Source organism: Electrona antarctica (genome assembly GCF_951216825.1).
Source record: "Electrona antarctica genome assembly, chromosome: 10".
In the NCBI taxonomy this organism is placed as follows: Eukaryota; Metazoa; Chordata; class Actinopteri; order Myctophiformes; family Myctophidae; genus Electrona; species Electrona antarctica.
Window position 1 is genome coordinate 42,225,842 of NC_136791.1, and position 23,908 is coordinate 42,249,749.

The window sequence follows — 23,908 nt, forward strand, 5'->3', positions numbered from 1 at the left end:
AGTTCTCAACAACCCTGCAAGCAGCACTTGAGGGGCCAAGGAATTGTCCTGCTCCGAACGGACACACGCACTAGTTTAACCCATTTTGACCTGAGATCAGATTCTAAAAATGTCTAAAAATGTCTTCTACATCCTGAAAAAGCTATGTTTCTATGTCAGTCGTTCTTCGATTTTTCAAAAATAGCAGACCTACAAGCTCGAGCTTGTAGATCTGCTATTTTTCAATAGCTAAAGCATAACATAATGCTAACACCAAAAGGGGTTCCCGCCTAAAATGGGTTAATAAACTCTTCGTGACAGTCAATCACTGCTGTGGACGAATTAGAATACACACCGGGATTAACAGGCTCCGCTTTAACTTCTCAGAAGTCAGAAGAACTTACTTGAAGAGTTTCTTCCAGAGGAAGCCGGGCACTTTGAATCCCTCGTCAAACTCTGCGTCGCTGTCGTCCGTCTCCTCTTCGCCTCGTTCTCTCTTGTCCTCGCGCTTTCTAATGCGCTGTCTCCTCCATCTCCTGGAAGATAACGTACGGAGGAGATGGTCATGTTGCAGTGGAACACACGCCCGTTTCTGTTCACTCTTGTTCCACACACACATTCTGGACTGGTTTAGTTGTTCTGTGTGCGTTTAGTTGTTCTGTCGGAACCAATACTTTGATATTCATCTAGGGCAGGGGTTCTCAACGTTTTTGGCCGGAAATGCTTTGGCAATGTCTCGGGACCCCCGCCCCGCCCCCCAATATAAATTGACTGCTACAATAACCTTAAACCATTTTGGGCGGGAACCCCTTTTGGTGTTTTAAGCATTGTTATAATTTAGCTATTGAAAAATAGCTACAAGCTCAATAGCTACAAGCTCATAGCGCGCCACCGAGTGGCGCGCTACGAGCTTGTAGGTCTGCTATTTTTGAAAAATCGTGAAAATAATTTTTTTTTATTTTTTAATAATTTGGGGACCCCCTAAAATATTTTGGCGACCCCCCGAGGGGTCGCGACCCACGGGTTGAGAACCCCTGATCTAGGGCTGTAATCATTGATTATTTTCATAGCGATTATCCTACCGATTTGTTGACTAATAAGTAGCTTGTAATAGTGGCTGGGGCAGGTGTAAGGACAGAGCATTGTCTATTCCCAGTGAACTACAGTAAAAAGAAAAATCACACCTGTGTGAAGTGAGGGGCGCTAATATATTAAAGTCTAACTCATGTTGATTAGGAGGTGATGTAAAATAAATGGTGCCAACACAAACATTAAACGCCATTAACAATAAAGAGACAATATGACGTAAACGACACATTATGACGTACATTTTCCCTTCATTGTCAATGCCTTTACTAAACAAACTTTGAACTAAAGACAAACATTAAACCTGTGTATAGGAGGGGCTAGCACCCCTCACACACACACACACACACACACACACACACACACACACACACACACACACACACACACACACACACACACACACACACACACACACACACACACACACACACACACACACACACACACACACACACACACACACACACACACACACACACACACACAGGGTCCGATAACAGCATGGCTTCCATGTGGACCTTGGACGTCATGTTTTAAAAATATATATATATCCTGGCATTTACTTTGTTGGCCTACTGGCAGTCTGAATAAGACAGTTGCCACTTAAATCAGTCCAGTGGTTTGTGAGATTAGCCATGGACACAGACACACAGACCCTAGGAGCATGGCGTAAAAACGAAATAGGTGTTAATGTAAAGAAGAGCAGTTTTAATGGAGCAAGAGAGAGAGAGAGAGAGGGGGCAGTTAGAGTTACAGTCGTCACACAGCAAATGAAGATTGATACAGACAATTAGTACAGGGAGCTCCCCAGAAAGGTGCGGAGTGGAGGATAAGAATCCATCTTCATTTGGGTCTGGTCCTGTCACCCTGCCATGAAAACTGGTCCTTTAGCTGGGCCTGGGAGACCACACTCTCTAATTAAGTCAAGACTAAGCATTGGTTCAGTTAATTACACTTTTCTTCTCTCTCTCTCTCTCTCTCTCTCACACACACACAACCCCGTCTACAACTACAATACCACCCCCCCCCCCCCTCCCCCACTAATAATATTATTTGCTCGTCTAAGCCGGCGTCACTGTCCAAACCCTGTCAATGCCATCGAATTGACATTCCATCGCAGTGGTGCAGAGAAAAGGACACATGCCAACACCATTTATTTGGCGGCTATAAATATGAAATCTCATTAGGGCTGCTCTTCCATTAATTTGAGCATTACAGTGAGTGAGTGTATAAAGCCATGTGCGGGAGGATAATTAGGGCAGTGTGAGAGCAGAGCGAGTGGGAGAGAATTTGCTTAGTCAAGAAACAGCTGCCAATCTCATCTGGGATTAACGCTCCCCCCTGCTCCTGTAGGAACCCAACAGTAAACCAACTGGTTTCCCTCTCTACAGAGAACAACAGTAAAATACAATACCAAAACTGCAATTACAAATATGTTGCTCCGTAGTTAACGGCTAAATGTGGTACTCGGCGAGATCATGTGTGGCTAACTGGCTATGTCCTTTCTTTAAACTTTCTGTCGTCCCCATTTTGGGCATCGTTATATAGCCGACAATTTGCAACGCAGAGTCACATGTTTTCCTATGTATTTTTGGTTTCTTATTTTCTATCAATCTGCTGATATATGTTTTGAGGTATTGTTTCATGTTCATGATATGGCTGTGGTGCATGTTATTGCTGCGAGTCTGGCAATTGATTGGAAAAAACCCTGCTTAACGACTCACCTATCAAGACTAGCCTGATTGAGTGATTGGCACTCAACAATGTTTGTGGCACCTGGGCAGTGTGGCTCTGTCAGTCCAGGCAGGGTGAATGTGAACAGAGAGAGAGACAACTGGAGGAGCGGGAGGATTATTTCCCCAAGTCTTGCTGAATTAGTTTCTAATGGATCTTATTGGATGTACGAATACCACTGGATGAAGATTACATTTTATTTCCATTGTGGATTACTATATTTCCAGGATTAAAGCTTTCGGTTTGTGATCTGACATTGCGGAAGAGTTCAAGGGTGGTGGTAAGAGGAACTTACCATACTCCTAGCCGCAATTTGCAACTCTAGAGTTGCAATACCCTCCATTGACTTCCCACTCATCCAATTTGCGTTTGCGATCTGCTTGTCTTAAACGACGTTAAACTCACCAACATTGCAGCTGTAGTCCAAGCTTGAATTATCCTCTTTCAATCTGCTGAGCTTGTTTTTCATAAAAATCCCCCGTAGACATGTTATGAGATACTTTGTCAAGAAATTCTGTGCAGGTGATTCTTTTTCTAAGTGCTGGAGTTTGGAAGCACTCGTCGTAAGTCACTGAATGGCCCTGCGTACCACCTGTTTCGAATTTGCACATAATGCAGGAGGCAGCAGCGCGACCCGTTAACAAAAACGAGTGCTTCCAAACTGCAACACTTAGAAAAAGAATCACCTGCAGAGGATGCCTTGACAGAAAGTAGCTCATAACATGTCTACGGGGGATTTTAATGAAAAACAAGCTCGGCAGATTGAAAGAGGATAATTCAAGCTTGGACTACAGCTGCAATGTTGGTGAGTTTAACGTTGTTTAAGACAAGCAGATCGCACACGCAAATTGGATGAGTGGGGAGTCAATGGAGGGTATTGCAACTCTAGATTCATCCCATTATAAAAATCTAGAGTTACAAATTGCGGCTAACCATACTCCCTGCATAGACTTATGCAATATGCTTTCTTTTGGACATTTGAGTTTAGTTTATGGACAGTGCCAGGACACTAATTGATTTACTGTAAACCTTTTGATGCTATTTTGTTTAAGTGAATATTTTGTTATTTGAAGCTATATTTTGCTTTGCTGTTACATTTCAGCAAAACTTATTTACTGATTGTATTCTGAACTGGGCATACCTATTTACACGCACCTGGACAGTGGGTGCAGGGCCTAATAAAGCAATCATGGAAGGAGGTAGGGCCCGCACACCATTCTTTTGGTAAAGGATTACTTTATCGAAAAAAACAACGTGTGGATCTTCGTCAGGTCAGTAGGTATACTGACCTGATGAATATTCAGTATTTTAGCCGTGACGTGAGCGCCCCCTCTAGAGATACTTCCGGGTCCTACTTTTGTGTCGCTTTTGTGTCCCCATAGTTATACTGTGACGCTCCGTCGGACTAAATCTGAGACGAAAACAACCACGAAAGTCTAATTTTACCGCTTTCCTTGCAACAACAAAGCTGCTGCTCTCCCAAATCTGGCTGTGACAGGCCGTCTGCCCCACACAGAATACTATCGCCATTTTATTTCATTGTGTCAACTAAATCCTCATTAATTGCAAACTAGATTCAACATACTCAAGCCTGCACACATTCTAAATATGCCCCCAGCCCCGAAATATTGTACTGAGCAAATGGACTGTTACCACCTTCAATAATAATGATAATAATAGTCTTTATTGTCTCCACATTATATATTTTCTTTGTCATGGACACTTGTACAAAACATTAATAATTCTACTCGAGTTGGAAGCATTAAGACCCATTTTAACCCTCAATGCCTTCCTTTCTGAAAAATAACGTCATTGTAAAAAGATTCACGCGTTTAGATATTCTATTTACAATGAGAGACGGGAGCTGGTGCCACTTGGACCCGGACGTAACGTACCACCTCCCTCATTTGATATAATTGGTGCTTCAATTATTATTGTTGCAACCATTATTAAGTTGTTCAAATAGCAGAAATGGCAGATTTACAAGCTCACAACAGCAGAGCTTGTAGATCGGCTATTTCCGCTATTCGCCCTACGATGAAGAATATAATGCTTAAGTGGTCAAGTACCATTAAGTATAAATTATAAAATTGTATTTACAGTAAAGGGAGTCTTGAGGGAGGGCGAGTTCCAAAAGTGGCCTTTAGTACCACATTTTATACCACTTTTTAAAAGTGGTATACCACTTTTTAAAAGTGGTATACCACTTTTAAAAGTGGTATACCACTTTTAAAAGTGGTATATACCACTTTTAAAAGTGGTATATACCACTTTTAAAAGTGGTATATACCACGTTTTGTAGAGTGGTATACCAAAGACTACTTTTGGAGCTCACCCCTTATGACTTATTTTACATCAATATCTGCAAAAGAAAAAGATAAGGAGACTTCTACAACATCACTTAAAAACACGTGTAACTCTTAGACCGGGTCAGTCTTTGTATCAAAAGTGCTTTGTATCAAAAGTGCTTTAAATCAAACTACGATTATGAAGTAATAATAAAACATCTTACAGTACGTTTTAACAGCGGGCGACAGCCAGACGCATGTTCCGGAAGTGCATTGTTTGTCTATGGGACCCGGCGACTACCGGCGATAGCAGGCGGACGGGCGATGGTTGAAAAGTGGGCGGAGCAGCGTCGCCCGAAAATATACAAATAATTCATCTTTTTGGGCGATGACGGGCGATCGGGCGATGTGTCGGCCGATGCTCGCCCGCTGTTAAAACGTACTGTTATAGTAAACATGACCCGGTTTTTAAAACCGTAAGTAAAAGTAAGGGCCTCTCACCTTATTCTTTGTTTGTAGCAATTCAAATCTCCATCATCTATGCTTTTTTTCTCTTTTTTCCCTTTCTTCCCAGAATCCCCCTCTTCCTCAGAACTGTCGGGGCAGTATTCCTCCTCACTGTCCTTTTTCTTCTTCGGTTTCCTCTGCCCTTTCCCCACGCTCTGCCTCTTATAGGGCTTAAGCTCATACTCTTCATCTTCATCATTTCCCCCAAAGATCTCCTCGATGTCTTCTCTCGCCTGTCGGTCAGGATCGAAGCCCTCGTCGCTGGGTAGATACTCGGAGCCTTCGCTGTCCGTCTCCTCCCCCTCGGCACGGGGCTTTTTCCGGGGTTTGGGTGGACGTGGCTCAGCCTTGGGCCGGGCCTTAGGTTGGGCCTTCAGGGCGGTTATCTGGAGCTTGTGCAAACGTTTCTGTAGCTTCTTCTCCTTGGGGGAGGCGAGTGCTCCATTGCTCTTTTTCTTGCCCTCCCCCTCGGGGCACTTTTTCTTCTTCTGAGGCGTTGGCTTCTTCCTGTCCGTAGCCAACTTGGCCTGGTCCGTCAGGTACTGGTCAAAGGCGGAGTTCTCCATCAACATCATGGCTTTCCGGGGTTCCTTCTTCTCCTCCTTCTGAGGGATCCGCGTTCCGAACGGAGTCATGTGGCCCGTCCGTATGAGCTCCTCCCACTCCGTCTCCTGTGATGGCATGAGCATGCTGCCCAGCGTGGACGGCCCTGGTTCTAGTAGAACAACACATGGCACACAGGGTAAAGTCTATGCTTTGTCGTACAACCGCGTCACTCACCCATTGTCACCCCTCAAATATAAAATCCTAGCACAAAGCCTTATTTATGGTTTGTTGTACGACGAATCGTAAATCAGGCTTTGTGAAGGTGCCAACTTGGGCCCAAAACAACCAAGAACTGTGACGGCTGAGCTAAAGGAGATGAACTTCAACATGGGCGAGGCACAACATGCAGCACAAGACGGGTCCCGATGGATGTCCCACTTGGGACGAAGAGGATTAACCCATTTTGAGCGGGAACCCCTTTTGGTGTTTTAAACATTGTTATAATTTAGCTATTGAAAAATAGCAGATCTACAAGCTCATAGCGCGCCACCGAGTGGCGCGCTACGACCTTGTAGGTCTGCTATTTTTGAAAAATCGTAAAAATGTGGAGCAAATGTTTGAATATATATTCTTTCAGAGCGAACGTTTTCAACTCAAATCTTTGCTCAGGCCTAAATGGGTTAAGTAGTAGTGGGACTGTATCTTTACTATTGTGTTAGTTGTAATTCCCGGGAATCGAAACCCAACATCTTGAACCACTAGCCTAAAAGGGGACGTCCCCCTTGCCCGGGGGAGATATTAGGCTTTTGGTCATCTCTGGGCCACTACTGCTACACTCGCCTATCTTTTGACCTCCCCCATCCGGGTCACGGCATCAATGATAAGCCTGAGAATCGAACCCGGGTCTCCTGTGTGGAAAGCCAACATCTTATCCACTAGCCTAAAGATATCATTTTTCCATTAGGTTTTTGGTCATCAGGCAGAGGCTCTGAGCCACTACTGACTGCTCCACAGTGTGACATATGGAGGTTCATCAGTGACGTCGTAGGGGGGGGGGGGGGGGGGCTGACACTCACCTTCCTCCCCATCATCCTCTGGCTCTGCTAGGAGCTCAGCCTCGACCGCCGTGCATAGTCTCCGCTGTTTAGCCCGGATCTTCTTCAGCTGATTCTCCTGTACGGATAAGGTGTATAAAGCTCATCAGAAATGGTCTCATGGCATTGTTGTGCTAGAGCAGGGGTTCTCAACCCGTGGGTCGCGACCCCACGGGGGGGGTCGCCAAATTATTTTAGGGGTCCCCAAATTATTTTCAAAAATAAAATTAAAAAAAAGATTTTTATTTTTTATTTTTTTCACGATTTTTTAAAAATAGCAGCTCATAGCGCGCCACCGAGTGGCGCGCTACAAGCTTGTAGATCTGCTATTTTTAAATAGCTAAATTATAACAATGCTTAAAACACCAAAAGGGGTTCCCGCCCAAAATGGTTTAAGGTTATTGTAGCAGTCAATTTATATTGGGGGTCGGGAGGGGGCGGGGCGGGGGTCCCGAGACGTTGCCAAAGCATTTTCGGGGGTCCCCGGCCAAAAACGTTGAGAACCCCTGGTCTAGAGCAGCTTTGAAGGAGTCCTGTATGAAACACCAACAGAATGTCTTTTGTGGAGCTTTTACTCTGCATGGTACTGGCTCAAAAGAGAAAAAGGTCTTTATGTCATCATCACCTCTGTCCACTGCGTCAGAGAGAACCATCACTAGTGTCGTTGCGTCACGACATACTCCCCTATATTGCATGGAGGCTCCCGAACATTGCTAACAAACTTTTAAACTATACGTTGTGCATGCTAAAAGAATAAAAAAACTACTAACAATTGCATGGCCTGCCCTGTATAATAAGCTAAAGTATTATCACAACCTATTTTTGTTGACAGGACTATATGCAGTACAAAACTATATGTAAAGCTAGAAGAGTTGAGTAGAGCTGAGCAGAGTAGAGCCGGTACTGAGAGGCGAACTGAAAAATAAAAAAAACAGAATATTCTTCTCTCGCCCGGTATCATTGAGGATGCGCTAGGACGTCTACACACGTCCTATGAAGTCGTCGGTTGGGATCCCTAGGACGCGTGGACACGTCCTAGGGACGGAATGTGGTAAAGTACAGTTAGACTGGCACATTCCTTCACAATGTGAATGCAGCCACATCATGTAGTGCCTCATACCTTATTCTCCTTCTGTCGCATGACGGCATCCAGCTTCCTGCTGACGTCCTTGCTGGAGGCGGCGTAGGGTCTCAGCTGCTCTATGATCTTGTTGATGTGTTTTAGAGCTGTGGTAACGGACCTGAAAACACGCACATGTCAGCAATGATTTTTTCTGCAGTGTTTTTCGTGACTGAAGACCGTTTCCCCCCCTCCTGTTCTTTTCAGTCGAGTGTTCCGAGTTTATTTGCTGATTCATTGTCTGAATTTACAACCAAATGTTGCAACCTTTCACTTTTTGAGGGCCCCTCCTATGCCCATCTTTGTGTGTCTGTGTACCCCCATAGTGATGATTTGATTGACTGAGCACGGAATGTGATGATGTATGATTATAAGAGCACCCCTCACGTCACACGAGTGTGATTCTTTTTATTTTTATGGCTCAGTGGAATTTTACACAAATGGCAGTATCTGCAGGAGACTATTGATTCAGCCTCCCCAAAATTGCAGTAAACAAAAAAAACTCACATTCCTGGAGGGACTAAAGAATCTTGCACTTAACCCTGATCAATGCAGTATGGGCATTATCTGTCATCTGAAGTGCATGTAGGAAGTTTAACCCATGTTGGGCGGGAACCCCTTTTGGTGTTTTAAGCATTATGTTATACTTTCTCGGCCCGTGCACCTAAACTGTGGAATGCCCTACCAGAGGCCCTAAGACAAATCACCCTATTGAGCTCTTTTAAATCACAGCTAAAAACCCACCTGTTCACGATGGCTTTTACTTAAATTATTGATTGTTTTATTTTGTGTTCACCTGTATTAATATTGCTTATTGTTGTTGTTTTATTCTACTACTGTATTTTAACCTGTATTGGAAAGCACTTTGTAACATTGTTTTAAAAAGTGCTTTATAAATAAAGTTTATTATTATTATTATTACTTTAGCCATTGAAAAATAGCAGATCTACAAGCTCATAGCACGGCACCGAGTGCCGCGCTACGAGCTTGTAGGTCTGCTATTTTAGAAAAATCGTGAAAATGTGTTGCGCAAATCTTTGAATATACTATATTCTTTCAGATCTTTGCTTCTGGGGGGTCCCTGGAACAACATATTTTCAGATGGGTGTCGGCGGCCAAATACAGATAATTCTGGGGGTCCTTGACATGAAAAAGGTTGAGCACCACTGACATAGAAACATGGGTTTTTCAGAAAACTGGCAGGATTTAGAAGGCATTTGTAGAATCGTCCTCAGGCCTAAATGGGTTTAAAGGCTTACTGCATTCTAGTCTCTTTCTAGTACGAGTTTCCCTTACCGAACATCGTCCATAACGGAGCGGTATTCCTTCTCGGCCTCGGCCTTGGCCGCAGCGTCGCTGGCCTCCTGGATGGCCTGGTCCACCTGCTGCAGCACCCCCTGCTCCAGGACGTCCTGGTCGTACACGGCCACCCCCAGGCCCTGCAGCTCCGCTGCCCCGGAGCTGGCACATGCTGCCTGGATACGCTGCCGGTTGATCTTAACCAGGGAGCCAGGCCGCTTGCCACCTGCTGGTTGCACATTCACGAGGCATTAACACACCGAGATTCCTTCAAAATAGGAGCTCTGGGGTGCCGGAAAGACATGGCCGCTTTTACTCTGAAACCCACGACCCGGAAACAATCTGCTAAAAAAAGTTTGCTTCACATTGCTAGCTTACATTGCATCGTTTTAATGTATACGATATATGATCCAAAAAGCGTTCATATTTTGCGGGAGACGGATGAGGAGCAGAAATGAAGCGCTCAGGATGCGCTAGGACGTCTACACACGTCCTTTGAAGTCGTCGGTCGATCAGTTCAAAACCACGGAGAGCGCCCTGGATTAGGAGAGACAAGTCATTCTTTCTGCCGCGCTAACAGCTAAGTCAACGGTAAGCTAACATGAGCCCAGAGCGTAGCATACGAAAGGCGAACTGACAAAAAAGGAAAAAAATCCGAATATTCCTCTCTCGCCTGGTATCATTGAGGATGTGCTAGGACGTCTACAGACGTTGTATGTACCCCTCGGTTCGATTAAACGGCACGCATTAAATCTGATTCATCACAAGTCTCCTTTTGGTGTTTTAAACATTATGTTATAATTTAGCTATTGAAAAATAGCAGATCTACAAGCTCATAGCGCGCCACCGAGTGGCGGGCTACGAGCTTGTAGGTCTGCTATTTTTTTTAAATCGTGAAAATATTTATTTCAGAAAACTGGAGGATTTAGAAGATTTTTTTTTAATACACCATAAATAAATACTGAAACTAGATATAATCATTAGGGAAGGTGTATGTATGTGTACTATATGTAAACTCTTCATTTCCATTTTCCAGCCATTAATTTGCACAATATAAAAATGAAAAAAAATTGGGAAAAAGATGTATGTACCCACTTCACATGGGTGTGATTTTTTTTTTAACGCTATTCCTTCCACATAACCCTGATAATCAGCCTGCAAATTAGCCAGCTCTTCTGTGTATTTCATCTCAAATCGATCATCCTATGATCAGAAAGAAACAAAATCATTGCAGAGTTAAACACTAAACTCTAACCTTGCGCTGCCACTCATTCCACAGGTTTCTACTCCCCATTTACCAGTCTCATCCAGTAGAGAGCCCGCCTACTGTATGCGGTAATTTGACAGACATACACGCACGCTCCGTTTCCGTATCCGATGTAGACCCAAACCCTAAGCAACTTGATGAAATGATCCCAGTCTAGCATGGGTGGGCCTACTAACTCCTGCGTTTGTAAAGGAAAGCAGTGTAAATTATTAACACAAGGAAAAATGAAGGTCGACAACACGTTCATTGAAAGGACAATTGGTGAGTCACCAGAAGCAATAAGTCGTGGATTATGTGTGTGTGGTGTGTGAGGAGGGGAGGGGGGGGTTATCTCTAGCAACTTATAAACTGTTTGGGGTCGGTGCATACAAGCCGTAGTAGATGTGAAAAAGACCCCAAAACGGTAGTGTTTTAAGGTGAAATTCCCCGGCTTTAAACGATAAATGTCCATAGTCAATATCATTAACACAGAGTGTACAATATGTAACTAAATGGACCCCTTTACGGGTTACAAGTGTACACTCAGAGCAAAACTAAAACAATACTTTCCCCCCCCAAGGGAGAGTTGTCACAGACGTGGCTTACCTTCCCCAGGGGGTCCGGTGTTTTCGGGGTACGCTGCTGCAGCAGCAGCAGCAGCCTCGGGGTTGGTGTCAGCCTCCTGGCTGGTTCCAGAGCCTCTGGTGGTCCCATCCTCCTCCTCCATCCCTCCAGGGGCGAGAGAGGCAGCACTCACTGGACTGGACAGCGAAGAGGACACCTGCTCCCCTCTGCCGCCATCTACTGGCATGATGACGCAACTGCAGCACACAACAAAAGCAGCAGGTCGGGTCAAAACGAACCTCGGAGAGACCACAGGCGTTTTGTTTAGGTCAAAAGACTCAAAACAACTGACAATCGTAACGTTAAATGCTCAATGTAACGCTACTCAAACTGACTAAATGTATAGGAGTTGTAGAAACACGACTTAATAGGCTGCCCTAGTTTAGCCTGAGAGAGACGAGGACAATTTCACTTCACTCAGCTGTGTGAGACTGAGTTTGCAAATGACAGTCAGCCAAGCTGCCAGCTTAACGTTATTAATGCAAATCTTAAATATTTCCTACTCGACATTCTGCAAAAAATGTATTGTTTTGTGTTAAAAAACATGGTTAAAATAAATGTCTTATTCACCATTCATCACAGCACCTGCTTTGTTTACGTGGCTAGGCTAGCCCTGCTAACAGTTAGCCAGGGGGGCTAAGCTAGAATCTAATTTACCCCGACTGACTGTCGTCAGTTTCATTAGTAAACATGCAAGTAAAACTATTTATCTGAAGGATGGAAAAGACTTACAAAACAAATCACTTACAAAACGTTCAGTTACACAAAACCAATGGCTTCTTAATAATAAAATACATGTTTGCTGCCAAGCGACTCCTTTCTCCTTTTTTACAGGCTGCAGATCCGGTGTAGACTGTAGAGACTAGAGAGAACCAGCGGATACGAGAAGAGATTGTGTTTGTGTGGCTGACTGACTTCTCGTACACGAGGCGGGCTCTACACCGGATGGCACTACCATTCGGAATAGAAACTGGACCTGCTCAGTTCAGAGTCAGACCACCATCCACCAGATGGCGCCTGTTAACCACTTTCAGTAGCCGACCTGACTAAACTAACAGAATCATGGATGCTAATTGTCTCCACCAGGCCGAAGGCATGGGGAGAGAGTATGTTTTGCACTCCGTCCGTCCGTCCGTGAACAGCTAATCTCCGGCACCGTTAACCCGGTCCATGCCAAATTTTGCACACACACTCCCTGGATGCCAACGATGAACCTCTGCCCCAAAAATTTCAGAACGGCCTGTTATAGCGCCACCAGGAGGCCGCTTTGTGCAAAACAAGTTTTTGGACAGTACACCTACAGATTTGGTCCAAACATCACACAAATTGGTACACAGTCTCTCTAGAGCCATTCAACGAAACAGGTCTTTCAGATTTCTCAGACTCCATCCTGATTGGCTAAAATTGGCTTCCAAAGTTCGCAGGAGTGCTCAGTTTCAAACAAAATGCTGCAAATCATGAACACATCGTGTGATTTCCGTGAAATTGTGCACGCACATTCCCACTAGGCCGAGGAAGAAATGCCCTGTGAACATTTTCAACTCAGCCTCATGGTGGCGCTATAACTGGCCGAAAAGTGTTTTTACCTCTAACTGCATGGATCTGTGGATAACTTTGTATGCCAACTCCCTAGAGCAGGGCCGTGCAGAGAGCACTGGGGGGGCAGGGGCTCAAACTCCAGAAAAGGGCACATGTGTGCACGCGCATAGCGCACGCCGATTTTTGGGGGTGGTCTTTTTGTGGAGTCTTTCCCTTGTGCCATTTCATGTCATTGGACAGTAAAATAAGCAATATGTTCTCATTAGTCTGAAATTAGTCTGAATTTATCATTACTTGTCAAATGTTCGTCTTGAAGGGCCAATGGCACTTATTGCCCCCCCACACAAGCCCTTATTGGCCCCCACATAAGCCCTCATTGCCCCCCACACAAGCCCTTATTGGTCCCCCACACAAGCCGTTATTGGCCCCCCACATAAGCCCTTATTTGCCCCCACACAACCCCTTATTTGCCCCCCACACAAGCCCTTATTGGCATAAGCTTTTTTTGCCCCCCCCCCCCCCCCACATAAGCCCTTATTGGCCCCCCACAAGCCCTTATTTGCCACCAAATAAGCCCTTGTTTTCCCCCCACACAAGCCCTTATTGGTCCCCCACATAAGCTCGTATTGGCCCCCCACACCACATGTCCTTATGTGGCAAAAAAAATAAAAATAAATAAAACTGTTTGTTGCCTTTTACATAATTAAAAAAAAAAAAAAAAAAAAAAAACTTTTGATTTTTAGAAAGGGCACTTTTTGCAAAAGGGCAGGTGCTCAAGCCCCCCTAGCCCCCCTCTGCATGTGCCTGCCCTAGAGGCCAAAGAAAAACCTTTGCCTGGAATTTTTCACATCTGCTCTTTATAGCGCCACCAGGAGGCCGACATATGTAAAACAAATTTTCTAATATTACTCCTTCAGATTTTATCCAAATTTCACGCAAATCAGTACACATGTTCTCCATAGTCATGTGATGAAGACGGGTTTGTTTGATTTCTCATAATCCACCCTCATTGGCTACGATTGGCTTCTAAACTTTTCAGGAGTAGCCCGCTTTGTACCCGTTTTGTACAAATCGCCACAACTACTCAACGCAGCGTCCGATTGCGGTGAAACTGTGCATGCATATTCCCACTAGGCTGAGGAAGAAATGCCACTTGACAGTTTTCAAATAAGCCTCATGGTGGTGCTACAACAGGCCAAGCCGCGTCACACACACACACACACACACACACACACACACACGTTTATATATTACTCCTAAACATTTAGCCAAACATCACACACACTGGTGGAGACCTGTGCCCAGAAGGGCACTTTTTCTAGTTAATATACTATGTCTATGACCCTATGAATGCCAGTTGTAAACGCAGATCTCCATATATGGAGCTGACCTGTTCTGACATTCCATATGTTGATCTGACCTCATCAAACCCTGTACATCCTCCATATATGGCCATGCAGTAGGCCTACATAATTCATTCCATATGTTGATCTGACCCCCCATGCCAAAGTGCCAGCGCTCGCCCAGCAGTCGCAGCTGTCACCCAGGCGGATGTGTGCACGCGACTCAGGCGTCTTACTGCAGTAGTACCAGTAGCCCAATCTGATTACTTTCAGTGAGTTTTGGATTGTTTAGAATTTGATTACTTTGCTTAAAAAAAAATAGACAACATTTATTAATATGAATACCTTTCCACTGAAGATAAAAACCAAGTCGGTATGTTGTTGTGGAGCATTTGTTCGTGTCATCACTCTTTATTTCTCTTGGTGTCTGAATAAGGCAGATATTTTATTTTGAAGTATTCATACTGTCCATAGATTGAATGTATACTACTATGTTGTGTACAGCATGCTTTTTCAACTGTACTAATTTTCTTTCAGATTCCAGGAGGTACTGACTCCTGAGAGTACATGACCCTCTGAAGTCTCCTGGGAATAGAGTTTGGCGTTCCTCGCTGAACTACAGTTCTCCCCACTAGTGGCTTTGTTTTGATTTATGATTTACTGGATGGATGACCTTTTTGTCTCCACCAGGCCGAAGGCATGGGGAGAGAGTATGTTTTGCACTCCGTCCGTCCGTCCGTGTGTCCGTCCGTGTGTCCGTCCGTGTGTCCGTCCGTCCGTCCGTCCGTCCGTCCGTCTGTGAACAGCTAATCTCCGGCACCGTTAACCCGGTCCATGCCAAATTTTGCACACACACTCCCTGGATGCCAACGATGAACCTCTGCCCCAAAATTTTCAGAACGGCCTGTTATAGCGCCACCAGGAGGCCGCTTTGTGCAAAACAAGTTTTTGGACAGTACACCTACAGATTTTGTCCAAACATCACGCAAATTGGTACACAGTCTCTTTCAGATTTCTCAGACTCCATCCTGATTGGCTAAGATTGGCTTCCAAAGTTCGCAGGAGTGCTCAGTTTCAAACAAAATGCTGCAAATCATGAACACATCGTGTGATTTCCGTGAAATTGCGCACGCACATACCCACTAGGCCGAGGAAGAAATGCCACGTGAACATTTTCAACTCAGCCTCATGGTGGCGCTATAACTGGCCGAAAAGTGTTTTTACCTCTAACTGCATGGATCTGTGGATAACTTTGTATGCCAACTCCCTAGAGCAGGGCCGTGCAGAGAGCACTGGGGGGGCAGGGGCTCAAACTCCAGAAAAGGGCACATGTGTGCGCGCGCATAGCTCACGCCGATTTTTGGGGGTGGTCTTTTTGTGGAGTCCTTCCCTTGTGCCATTTCATGTCATTGGACAGTAAAATAAGCAATATGTTCTCATTAGTCTGAAATTTATTCTGAATTTATCATATCACCAAATAAGCCCTTGTTTTCCCCCCACACAAGCCCTTATTGGTCCCCCACATAAGCTCGTATTGGCCCCCCACACCACATGTCCTTATGTGGCAAAAAAAATAAAAATAAAATAAAACTGTTTGTTGCCCTTTACATAATTAAAAAAAAAAAAAAAAAAAAACTATTTTTGATTTTTAGAAAGGGCACTTTTTGCAAAAGGGCAGGTGCTCAAGCCCCCCTAGCCCCCCTCTGCACGTGCCTGCCCTAGAGGCCAAAGAAAAACCTTTGCCTGGAATTTTTCACATCTGCTCTTTATAGCGCCACCAGGAGGCCGACATATGTAAAACAAATTTTCTAATATTACTCCTTCAGATTTTATCCACATTTCACGCAAATCAGTACACATGTTCTCCATAGTCATGTGATGAAGACGGGTTTGTTTGATTTCTCATAATCCACCCTCATTGGCTACGATTGGCTTCTAAACTTTTCAGGAGTAGCCCGCTTTGTACCCGTTTTGTACAAATCGCCACAACTACTCAACGCAGCGTCCGATTGCGGTGGCGCTACAACAGGCCAAGCTGTGTCACACACACACACACACACACACACACACACACACACACACACACACACACACACACACACACACACAAAACATGTTTATATTACTCCTAAACATTTTGCCAAACATCACACACTCCTATCCTCCTGGTGGAGAACTGTGCCCAGAAGGGCACTTTTTCTAGTTTTGTTTTGTTTTTTATTGGGTAAACTTGAGATATTGATAGGCCTACAGGAACTGACGGTAAGCTAAAAGGAGGCCTACAGGTGATATACTTACATTTTCCTTGTGATCATTGCAAACCCCTCCCTTTACATTACATTTAAGTCGACATCATTGTTTTCACTGGGGGTTTTTTAAGCAGGTACATAGGCCTACATATGAATGCAGTTTATATTGGATTTGAAAAGACAACAAGTGCACTCAAACAGGTGACAGGATTGGTGTCAGGCACTGTTCAGTTAAGAATGATTGAATTCTAATAAAGATTTGGCCTTATAAGAACTAAGAACTAGTTGTATATTTATTTCAGCAAAAAAAAAGTTCCAACATGGGACCGGCGTGGCTGGTTACAACTAACCCATGGCACGTTAAAACTAACCTGTGGCTCCCAACATACGTGACAAGTTAAAACAAATTTGTTTTAACCCGTGGCTCCTGACACGAGTGGCAGGTTAAAACTAACCTGTGGCAGGTTCAAACTAACCTGTGGCTCCTGACACGCGTGGCAGTTTAAAACGAACCTTTTGCAGGTTAAAACTAACCTGTGGCTTCCCTGTGGGGTTAGGTTAGGGTTTCGGGAAGGGCTAATGCCTGTCGGACTGTTAGTACGTCGGACCAAACAGATACACCCGGGTTTGTGACTGGGTAGGGGCGCAGAGGGCATTTATAACTGGGGGGGGCATATTTGGGGGGTGCGCACGTTTATTAGCGTATTTCAAGGCAAAACAACACAGCCACAGCAAAGCAGGCCATCCTTACCTGATTGTGTAGTGTGCTGTAGAAAAACTGTGGCTTGAGGGCACAATTATTGCATATTCTGAGGCCTGCAGGGCTACATGTATATGGATCTTTTTCAAAACTGATATTTTCATCCTCCGTTATTCTATACATGCTGAGACATCAGGCATGATCGTCCTCTTCTCACCATTGATGATTGAAAACGTAGGCTATTCAACTAACTTCATATGGACTCAACTGTTCACTCTTTGTTTTCAATAGTTTGAAAAAAGTTCCCATAGATTCCCGCTCCAGTACAGCTGTTTACATCTGACTGTCACTTTAGATGTTACCTAATCCCCTATGTATTCCCATGAACAGTGTGCGTGGGTGTCATGACAACGCAGAGCATTTGTCAGGAAGTAAGTAGCCTAACAAAACTTACAGTCAAAGGGTTTTATTCCTGTACAAATAAAAATTAATGAACAAAAAAACATTGCATGGCTGCACCTGGGACGTATCCTCAGTGATGTATACCAAGATCATCTGGGTTTCGGGTCTCGCAACATCATACCCCTCACTCAAGTGACCCAGCCGGGGTGATCAAGTCCCGACTTACATCCCAGCAGAGCCATCTAATAGAAGAGTTGCTATATTGAGGGGGCAGAAAACAGCATGGTCACGTGGTTCATGTACTCGCGTGAGCCCATAGACTCCAATGCATTCCGTAAACGTCCAGTTGTCCCCATTCAATACTTCCGGTTGTCCCCTTTCAATAGAAGTCTAGTCTATGTAGAAGAGCCGCCATTGGACTGGCCCCATGAAGTGAACGGAGTTCGCATAACACTGTCTTACTCTACGGCTCTGCGTCCCAGGGCCAAACAGTCCACCGCTCCCGAACTACTCTGCCGGGACTGTGAGGTCTGGCACGTGGAAGGACTAGGCTCTGTGGCCTACGTCTCACCAGGTCCACTCCTGGTCTCACCAGGTGCAGCCAGGACCTGTGCATTGCACCAGACTTCCAGCACCAGACACTTCATTCAGGAGCGGCGGATTGTTGAGCATGTCCCCAAGTGATAAAAGAAAAAATCACACCCGTGTGAACTGAGTGGTGTAAGGTCTTAGATAGCCTGTCTGACGTAATGAAATCATGTCTGACGTAATGAAATCACACCCGGGTGAACAGGGTGAACATAGCAACCATGCTCATTTTTTCTGCACAGACTAACAAAGCCAGTTGACGTAATGAAATCACACCCGGGTGAACAGGGTGAACATAGCAACCATGCTAATTTTTTCTGCACAACAAAGCCAGTTGTAGGAGTGGTTTACACCACTCAAAAATATGAAACCTCTCGTTCGAGATGCCATTTATGGCCTACTTGTGTGCAACAAGCAAGTAGGCACTCGACAGAGTGCAGTTCTAGTTGTTATTATTATTATTATTATTATTATTTTAGGTAAGAGAGCTTACCTAAGCCAGACATATATATCTACCTGTATGATCTATATTTGAGGAATATGTCCGCCTGTCCTTTTCATTATCTCATCTCTCTTTTTAATATATATATATTTTTCATCAATCTGCCCATTAGTTCAGTGTTGAACAAAACTATAGTGAAAAGTAAACATACATGAAGATGCACACTGAGCAGACAAGTAGCAGGCCCAGATTTAGTAGCAGTTTAATTCTGGGAGGCTCATACAGCATCTCCATAATAACCCTCTCACCCTCCTTGCTTCCCTTTGGTGTGGTGGTCTGTGCTCCCTCCTTGTACCCACAAAACCAATTGATCAGACTCTGACCCATGCCACGATTTCCTTCCTCATCCCTGATCAGCTCTGCGTTTGAATTACCAATCTGTTCTCCAGGGGTGGTTGCCATGGTTGTCTCTGTGTTTGTTGCTGGGTCAAGATCAGTAGATGGGAACGGGAGCTTCATGTCTGCCCCATCTAGACACCTCTCATCCAGGGGGAAATCTTTATGGTGGCTTTCATTACGATTGCTTTTCTCAATGTCATCTTGATCCTTGAGGGGAATCTTTTCAATGTTGCGCAGCCCCCACAAAGTAGTGGTGCGAACCTGCTCTTTATCTGGTGGGGGGGTGCAGAGACTGACCAACACGGTGACAATCCCTGACACCCAAAACAACCCTGCTGCCACATACATGTAATGGACATGTGTGATGAAGGAAGGCCTATCATCTGGTTGATCACAGAGAGGCTCACGGTAGATAAATGCCAGGATCAGACGCAGAGTACCTAGTGTGAGGCCTGTCAAGCCGCCCCAGAATGCACCTGTTTCGTTACAGCGTTTCCAGAACACACCCAATAGGAAGAGAGCAGCGATAGGTGGAGTCAGGTAGCCAGTTACTTCCTGTATGTAGAAGAACAACTCCCCGCCCTGCATTTCAATGATGATAGGGACCCAGGCAATGCTAATGGCCACCATGAACACCACAAACAGTCGGCCCACGACCAGTAGTTCCCTGTGGGATGCACCTTTTCGAGCACTCTGGTAGATGTCCAGGGTGAATATGGTGCTGGCGCTGTTGAAGATGGAGTCTAAATCACTCATCAGGGCGGCAATCATGACTGCCATCATCAGCCCCCTCAGACCCACAGGCATCACAGACATGACCAGACGTGGATAGGCGATGTTAGAGCAACCAGCCCGAGAGCCACACACTGCCAAGCAGTGCTCTGGTCCAATACAGGCAATCTCGTCCGCAAATAGGATCCGGGAAATCATGCCTGGAATGACAATTATAAACATGGGCAGGACTTTAAGAAATCCAGCCAGGAGTGTGGAACCCTTGGCATGAGCAATGTTCTTTGCTGCGAGTACTCTCTGGACAATGACCTGGTCAGCACACCAGTACCAGATGGAAGCCGGGGTTTGGCCAAGAAGGAACCCTGGCCAAGGCATGTCTCCGTCTAGAGGTCCACGAAGCATGTGCAGAGCATTAGGCTTCGGCTCGATGCGGCAAGAGGGAGAATATGTGAAGTTTCCACTGGCCAAGATAGCAGAAACATTGGGGACAGCCTGCATGTACTTTGTCCGAACATCCTCCAGCCCACCCACCTTAACAAGACTGATCGCCATCAAGCTGAGGGCTCCACCAATCATCAACACTGCCTGAAGAACATCTGTGTACATTACTGCCACAAGTCCACCAGTTACTGTGAGCAGTGCAGTCATACCAATCAGAAAGAGAATGGACAGATAAAGGTTCCAACCCAGTGACTCCTGAATGAACAGAGCTCCAGTATACAAGCTTACAGATATTTTGGTAAACATGCAGAGAAATAAAGTCAAGACAGCAAAGTAAACCTTCAGCCTGTTGCCTCCAAAGCGTTTGGACAGATACTCCGGCATGGTGTAGACCCCTGAGTGGATGTACACAGGGGTGAACACCCAGCCTAGCAGCTGCAGTAGTAGAAGTGCGTTGAACTCGAATGCTCCCACAGCAAAGCCACTCGCAGCTCCTGATCCAGCCATGCCTATGAAATGTCTACTGCTGATGTTGCTGACAAAAAGTGATGCTCCAACCACCATCCATGTCATAGAGCGCCCAGCCAGGAAGTAGCCACTTACAGTGCTGCGATTGGTCTTCCACATGGCAAAAAACCCAATGCCAAGCACCAGCACAAAGTAAAGTGCTACGACAGCAACGTCAGCTGCCTCCATTCCGGGACCCATAAGGAAACGCTCTTCTGTGCTAACTATAACAAATGGTTTAATATTTCAGGTAAAGGACGCTATAGCTGACAAGACAGAAAGAAAGCTGAATCAACATGTATTATACATGCGGCAACATGTGCCATGTGATGTGAGTCATTATTTCATATACATATGGGCATATATGACATGTACTGTACATGTATGGAGTGGACATGACTGACGTCAGAGCGAAGCGTTCTAGAGCAGATACTGAAACAGTCTCTTTATGTATGTATGGGGTTGTGTGTCTAGACCGGATCTGAACACCGAGCATTAAAATGACTCCAGACTCACTCCAGTAAAACTCATGTCACCAGGACATGAGGTTTACTACCATGGATTATTTAATCAATACATTGTCTCGAAGTCAAACAGGCACTACAGTATTGTAAATAATGTCAGTCAGGCAATTCAAGCAGGCCTATGTACACCAGGCTTCAATATAATACTGTAGATGTTAGCTCACAATCAAACTTCTGTGCATACTTCCTTTCAGGAGCTGCAAGTGGCTTTGCTGTGGGAGCATTTGAGTTCAAGTGTGCGTTACTGGCATTAATGGCAGTAACGCACATGTTCTTGTGTAATGTTGCTAAATTGATGATGTGAGACGTCATGTGGTCCATGTAAATACAATGGGCGCCCCTCACTTCACACAAGTGTGATTTCTTTTTAATCAAACACAAGGGCTCTTTCATGTTTCAAGGTCTCTTGCGGGAAAACAGAGAGAAACAATGTATTGCTCAAGGAATACATAGTTTTGGTTTGTTTTTTAAATGTGAGAGATGTTTTTCATCCAAAAGTCTAAAGAGGAAAGTTGACTGAAAACATAACTTTGACAATACTGGAAATTGAACTATGCGTTTACCCAGTTTTATCAATGCACAGCCTTTGCTGTCCATATGCAGATCTTTTATCCACACACGTGTATTCACACACAATGTCGCAAATCTATAAAAACTAATTTCTATGTTTGTAATATTTCTGTTGTCACTGTCAACATTTCTATTTGACTTATGCATGAGAAATGTGTCTTGCGTATAAAAAAAAATCACACCCGTGTGAACTGAGTGGTGTAAGGTTTTATATAGCATGATCAGCTGTGGTCTGACGTAATGTCTGACGTAATGAAATCACACCCGGGTGAACTGAGTGACCACTTTCCTAGATCTAGGCTATTGAGTTAGATCTTTGGCTAGCTAGGGTCGTCTTCTGATGTGATGATTTGTGACCATGAAGTTGATTCAGCTGGAGTTTTTGTCCGATGTGAGGTATTATATAAGGTAAGGTATTATATAGCCTGATCAGCTGTGATCTGACGTAATGAAATCACACCCGGATGTGATTTCACAACTGGCTTTTTTTGTGCAGAAAAAATGAGCATGGTTGCTACGGTCATCCAGTTCACCCGGGTGTGATTTAATTACGTCAGAAATTATTTTGAACATAGCAACCATGCTCATTTTTTCTGCACACAAAAGCCAGTTGTAGGAGTGGTTTACACCACTCAAAAAAGGTTCTTCACATGCCTTAAACTAGCTGTTATCTCCCAAAGAATCATCCTGTTCTATGAACAATTTGATTGATTGATTGAAGAATTTATTAACAGTTTGCAGAATTACAGTACATTTCAAGCACAAACTCAATACAAAGGCTGTTAACTGTGAGTGGACGACCCAATTAAGCATTACACTTGTTTCCAATAGGGTCCACCATGTTCAAATCATCAAAACAATCTCTTGTTTATCTCTGTTTGAAAAGGAGTATGTATTTGTTTAACCTTTTTAACTACAGTAAGTGTAGTATAGTCACATTTGAGGATATGCACAAAATGATTACATAGGCTGCATGCATTTTTATCTGCATCTGCACATTTGATTACACACAGTTATATAGGCCAGCTATGCAGTTATACCACATAGGCCTAAATATTTATTTATTAACTTTTATAGCAATGTAGTTATATTGAATGTTCCTGTTTTGAAGCCAAGTTCTGGCCGGTCATCTAATGGCCTGGTATCAGAATATTTCAGATTTTGATTTACTTAATTGCACAACAAGACACATTTGACAAGAAATTAGAATAGATTTAGGGGAAAAAACACTTTAGGATACAAAAAATAGGCAAGCAAGTAAAAGCTAAATAAAGTAAATGGAACTAAATTGATACAAGGGTATTATCATGTTCTCTCATAGACTATGAAAAACCGAACCTCTAACAAAATTTGAACACAAGACTGCACCACATTTTTAAAAGATTTAAACGGAAAACATTTAATCATACAAAAAGTCCCAGACAGTAGATATTCTTTGTGCAGGAACAATTTGTACATCAGTCCCAATGAAGTTTTACAAGATTTTTAAAAGGGATACATTTCATTAAATCGGTTGAATCAATTCTTATTAGAGAACTACAATAATACATTTAAAATATTACAAAAGACATTGAAATGTTACAGCTGCAACTCAGTAAATGCAATGTGAAAGGAGGGAACGCTAAACAGAAAACATTTAAGATGTTCCTTTTTACTGACACCAAGTTTAAAATAAGAATTTAATGCACAGAATATCAATACGAAGCAACAGAAAAACACCTTATTTCAATGGTAGTGGATGGAGAGAAAGGATTTTTGTCCATCCACGAAATGACAACCAATTGGGGGACTTGACAAAGGGTGAATTCACTTAAAGTACAACACCCTAAAAATAAATCCCAGTAGATATTCTTTGTGCAGGATCACCGTAATAAATTGCACAGACCAAAATTGGTACGTCAGTCTCAAATCCCAATGAAGCTTTATAGTCACACAAAACTTGATTC

General features: G+C 44.0%; 2 protein-coding genes across 5 annotated transcripts in view; both read right to left on the bottom strand.

Annotated features, from left to right (window-relative positions):
* The window catches only part of ercc6 (excision repair cross-complementation group 6), a 37,286-nt gene extending 24,845 nt beyond the window's left edge, over window positions 1-12,441 (bottom strand). Inside the window, exons 1-7 of one of the 4 annotated variants that reach the window (XM_079513258.1) lie at window positions 12,275-12,441; window positions 11,509-11,723; window positions 9,654-9,882; window positions 8,358-8,478; window positions 7,220-7,316; window positions 5,592-6,312; window positions 384-515 (exon numbers count right to left, since the gene is read on the bottom strand). In XM_079513258.1, coding sequence (XP_079369384.1) covers window positions 384-515; window positions 5,592-6,312; window positions 7,220-7,316; window positions 8,358-8,478; window positions 9,654-9,882; window positions 11,509-11,713 — 1,505 coding nt within the window. In that variant the 5' untranslated portion in view covers window positions 11,714-11,723; window positions 12,275-12,441. Of the gene's footprint in view, window positions 1-383; window positions 516-5,591; window positions 6,313-7,219; window positions 7,317-8,357; window positions 8,479-9,653; window positions 9,886-11,508; window positions 12,044-12,096; window positions 12,245-12,274 lie in introns of those variants that run through there. The other 3 variants (XM_079513255.1, XM_079513257.1, XM_079513256.1) reach the window with 3 other exon arrangements.
* A 6,537-nt stretch (window positions 12,442-18,978) lies between these two features.
* Window positions 18,979-21,069, bottom strand: LOC306930893 (sodium/myo-inositol cotransporter-like; the record flags this gene model as incomplete). Its single annotated transcript, XM_079511993.1, has 1 exon — window positions 18,979-21,069. One exon carries the CDS (start codon window positions 21,067-21,069, stop codon window positions 18,979-18,981), a length of 2,091 nt encoding a protein of 696 aa, XP_079368119.1.
* Between the last annotated feature and the right edge of the window lie 2,839 nt (window positions 21,070-23,908).